At 33.4% G+C, this 5,155-nt stretch overlaps 1 protein-coding gene across 1 annotated transcript in view; it reads right to left on the bottom strand.

Moving 5' to 3' along the window:
* Positions 1 to 3,772, bottom strand: part of Il2 (interleukin 2) — a 5,361-nt gene extending 1,589 nt beyond the window's left edge. Inside the window, exons 1-3 of the mRNA XM_010611363.1 lie at positions 3,626 to 3,772; positions 3,480 to 3,533; positions 764 to 910 (exon numbers count right to left, since the gene is read on the bottom strand). Of these exons, the coding sequence (XP_010609665.1) occupies positions 764 to 910; positions 3,480 to 3,533; positions 3,626 to 3,772 (348 nt within the window). The remainder of the gene's footprint in view (positions 1 to 763; positions 911 to 3,479; positions 3,534 to 3,625) is intronic.
* Positions 3,773 to 5,155: the final 1,383 nt, after the last annotated feature.

The raw sequence follows: 5,155 nt of genomic DNA, 5'->3' as shown, positions 1-5,155 counted from the left end.
ATATACTTTTTAAAAAATTAAAACTGAAACAGCCCACTAATAAACTGATTCATATTTGGAAACAACTAGATTTATATACTTAAGAAACTTACTTCTATTACTGTAATTAAAATTATGCTGCTTACTTATATGCTTATTAACTCATGAATTTTGTACTTGACAGGACAAAAAAGCTATGAAACTCACATCACGTGAGTCCTTTGTTTATTTCATGTTTCCTGTGCCATTAAAAATACAGTGGGCCTTTAAATAAGGAGTTAAGTATGTAGTCCTTTGACCATCTTTAAACTGCCATTTTTTGAGACAAATAGCTTATGATTAATATTCCCACCAATGACGGGGAAACTCTAATTGAATAGACTTTCAGGTAATCAGTGTAGATGATTCTGATAAATGATCTGAAGGAATTACAGAATGTAATGAAATCTGTCTATTTTCTGTGAAATTCAGTGCCTTCTTTGACTTCCAACTTGTGTTAATATGACAGATGGAAAAGTGTAGGTGTGGGACTACATCCCTGAGATTGACAGCAGGTAGAACTCTCCAGCCTGTATTTCTCAACTCTGTGATGTATTGTGGTGTCATCTAACATTGCAAATGATTCAGACTCATGATGGACTTTAAATGTTAGATAATTAAATGCATAAGTACTTCAACAAATACCAAAAATGTTATACCACTTTAAAATGCAGTACTTTCTCTCCTCCCCTTCCACTGTACTTTCCTCCCACTTCTGGCGCAGCAAGTAAAAGTAATATTTTACCTTTAGTTTCTTAACTGTTACATTGATGTTACTGATGAAATCTTTGGTATTTATCAAGGGAAAATGTTTGTGTTCAGCTAAATTTAGCACTTGCTCCAAGGGTTTGAGTTCTTCTTCTAGGCACTGAAGATGCCGCAATTCTGAGGGCTAGTATAATAATAAAAATAGTTATTAGCTCATCTACCCTATACTAAACATCCAAATTAGAAGTTAATCTACAATTTATTTTATTAAGAGTAGTAGTGCGTATTTCCCCCATTATCTCTGTTCCTAGTGTTGCTGTAAAAGTGGACCAGCATAATTTACGTTACAAAACTGGAATAACAAGGGCTCAAAAATTTAGGATTAACTGTTAGTTAATAATAATGAGTCATTTGTTTCAGTTTAGTTAGGCTTTGTAAAAAGTCAACATTTCTGCATCCACATGTAAATCACAGATGTGGGGTACTTTTCCAGTCTACATGGATGTCATTAGAACTACAGCCCTCACAGTACGTAATATAAGAATTGTACTCTATAAATCTAATACTTGGTGATCTGAGTTGAGAATCACACAATGTTACAAAATTGAAGGAGCCCTGAGTACCATCTTATCATAGTCCTGAAAATGTTATATATTAAATTATTATAACCATGCAGTAATGAGTCTTAATATTGCCTGACAAGACACATGTAACTATATCTTAAATTTTTACTTTTCTGCAGTTACTACAAGATTGATTGATTGATTGATTTTGGTATCAGAGATCGAACTCAGGACTTTGCACTTGTGAGGAAGGTGGTGGAACCACTGAGCTAAATCCCCAGCCCAGCAAGATTTATTTTTGAAAAAAGTATTTGTCCCAACCAAATTAAAAGCATAATACTTGGTCAGGATTTTTGGACAGGTCTATAGACAAATAGTTAGATAGAATATAGACAGTACTTCATACTATGAAGGTACATTAAAATTTCCATAAGTGTTTTCTCCTAAATAAGCCTCCTTAAGTTCACAACCACATCTGAGATAAGCAGTACATTAATGTTATCTCCATTTTACAAATAAGAAATCTAAATCTCAGAATTAGTGTCTTCCCCAGGACACATGAGCAGGTGGAGCTAAGATTAAATTTTAACTTTTTCCTTATAACTTTAGTATAGCATCCTCTGAATCAAATGGCTGAATTTCTAACATTGCTTGTATATGTGAAATGATAGTTAAATGAACAAATTAATGGAGTTTATCACATTACTCTGGGTTTCAAATAGTTTCAGTTGTCATTTAGAAACAGATTTCAAAGCTGAGTTCAGTCCCCAGTACCAGAAACAGATTTCAAAGAATTCCACCACCCTTTAAGTTATGAACACATTCTCATGTCATCTTTCTAACAATCATTAGAAAAAAGGTAAAACTAGACAACATGCATTTCTTGATATGTCCTTCTACTGCCCTTTCAATTTATTAGTACAAGTTCTATCAATTCAAGAGTTAGCTTTTTGGTATGGACAATTTAGAACTATTTCCTTCAGAATCAGTCTAATGGATTTTTATTGCTGGAGTTAAAAGTTGCTAATTCTTTTTCTTTCTTTCTTTTTTTTTTTTTTTTTTCGGTGGTACCAGGGATCAAACTTGGAACCTTGTGCTTGCAAAGGAGGCAGCAGAACCACTGAGCTAAATCCCCAGACCAAAAGTTGCTAATTCTAATTCTAATAAAAGAGCATCTGCAACCTATCTCATTTTCCTTTCAATAGAGTAGCTTGAAGCAGAATTCCGTTGTTATAATAGGAGTGGATCAACAGTATCACATCTTTGTCCCCTTAAATTCCATCTTTGGAATTTACCCTACTGCAAGCTCGCTCTTTTGGCACCAAAGTTGTACCCATTCTGTTTACTAGTGATGTAGCTGTAGAAGCCCAAGTAATTTATGGCTTATCATATAACTCTCTGAATCTCAAAACAACCAAATGGAGCTTTTAATTTTGGGGGAAAATGCCATATAGTATTTTAAATTTCTAGTTTTATTGGTTACAAAATATTAGTCCAAAATTTTTCTTTATACTTCCCAGCAATAATTTTATCTTCACCACTAGTAATGATAGCTCATGTTACATAATTTTTACTACTTGCCAGAAATTGTTGTGAATTTTCACAAAACTATATTAAGGACATGCATTATTATTTTTGTAAGTAGATAAGAAACTGACTTGCAAAGAAAATAAATAAGTTGCCTGAAGTCATGAAAGCGAGAACATGGCAGAGCTGGGATTTCACTTCTGATAATCTGGCCCCAAAGTCTGTGCTTTTAGTTATTAGGCTATGCAAAATCTCAAAGACAGACTCTGAGAAAAATCTTTCCTGGAACAATAAGGGTTAAGTGAGCTTCTCTGAAATCACTTTTGATTTTTATATCTAAATTGATATGATCAAAAATATCTGGAGTTTTACATTTTTAAATAAAACAGTAAGTCAACAATTTTTAAAAACTTCCAGGAACAAAGTGAGAATATTATTGCTGTTCTTTCTTCCCACTCCCTCTCCCGCAACACATAAGCACCTATAAAAATATAAACAAAACCATTCTAATGGAAGCCCCATTATCAAACTTATAGCTTAAAAAAGATATTGAAGTTATTTTCTTTTCTCCTCAACTGAAGCACTATCAATCTAATTACTGTGCAAATTCCATATTACTTTTAATTGTATTAAAATATATATAAATATTAAAATTGTACTTACCTTATTGGGAAAGTAGAGTTTAGGTTTTAGCATCTTGGAGATTTTGGGATTCCTCTGAGAAAGAACAACACATTGTTGTTAGAAAATGAACTCCAGCAAGAAAAAAATAATAGCAATAATTTTAGTAAGAAAGAGAATATACTTACAGTAACTCCGTCCCAAATCACCTGTAAATCCAGCAGTAATTGCTCCAGTTGTTCCTGTGTTTCCCTTGTAGAGCTTGAAGTAGGTGCACTGCTCGTGATGAGTGCAAGAGTTAGTGCAATGCAAGACAAGAGTAGCGTCTTGTACATTGTGGCAGGAGTTGAGGTTACTGTGAGTAGTGATTAGAGAGGGCGACAGGAAGCTTTTGAACAAGAGAAGCAATTTATACTGTTAATTCTGGAAAAATAATATGGGGGTGTCACAATGTTTTACATATTACACATATTTTCAAAGACTCTACCTGTGTGGCAGAAAGCATTACCTTTGTTTTTCCTCTTCTGATGACTCTTTGGAATTTCTTTAAACCCCCATAAACTGACTGGATGGATGTAGGTGAAATCCCTCTTGGTTACATTAGCCCACACTTAGGCAACAGTTTTAATGTGTACAACTAACGCCTTCTGTGTGAAACAATTTTTTCCTCTTTTCTTTAAGGGGGTGGAGATACAAAAGCAACTCATGAAAATTTTCTCTTTGTCATAAAACTATGCTGAATGTGTAAGCAGCATGTTGTGATGGACAAGAAGAGTAAATAGATGAAATGAATAAATTTTAGATTTGTTGATTAGACAGGAAGAATACTGGTTTCCTGTTTCAGGATGGTTTTACCTTTTTATCTACATCATGAGCTAATTGTGTACAATATGATAGATTACTTCTTACACTGTTAGCTAGAGAAATATTAAGACTTACTGAGTTTGAAATAATGTTTTATTCTGTCTTTAAGTTGTTTCTGCATGTGTTGAAATGTCTTACTGTCTGTTGTACTTTTTAAAGAATGTGATATTTAACAAATACTGAAAAAAGTATTCAAGGATGCTAATACAGTTTTATAATAGACTCTATATGTGTCATATATAAATCAATCCATGTTTCTACTTATGTTTTCTCTGTAATTGATTTGGATTTTTTCCTCTAAAGCACCTGTGACATTACCATTGTAAGAATAGTGATTGTGAAATATGAGCAGATAAATATTTTTTAGTTGGTAAACTGGATCTAATACTTAGATGTGTTCATTCATCCTCAATATAAAGCACTAACTGGCTGAATGATGGTATAGCTATGTATTCCTATTCGAGGGAGAACTGAAAATATCTTTCTCAAAGAGATTGCCTGTAACACCTCTATCTTTACTGCATTATTCATTTTTAGTCTAATCTTTTACCAGACATTCATGTAGTATAAAACACCCTCTGATGTATAGAAGGGAGAGTATGGGGGAGTATGCAGTCACACAAACCAATTTAAACATTACATAAACCTGCGAAGTGATGGTTCTCAGTTTGTCCCAGTTTGCAGATTTAAAAACTAAGAATGAGAGAAATTAAGTGTAGTAACTTGTACTAGGTCACTGAGCCCTGACTGTCAGTAAGAGGCAGGACAAGGATTTGAAACTACCATACAAATATTGACTCCAAAAGCCGCCCCCTTACCATTTATATTCTTTCTCAACCTGATGTATAATAAGA

Source organism: Fukomys damarensis, unplaced genomic scaffold (assembly GCF_012274545.1).
Source record: "Fukomys damarensis isolate Sample0158 unplaced genomic scaffold, DMR_v1.0_HiC HiC_scaffold_38, whole genome shotgun sequence".
In the NCBI taxonomy this organism is placed as follows: domain Eukaryota; kingdom Metazoa; phylum Chordata; class Mammalia; order Rodentia; family Bathyergidae; genus Fukomys; species Fukomys damarensis.
Note: the sequence above shows the minus strand (reverse complement) of the source record. Positions and strands in the feature narration are given on the sequence as shown.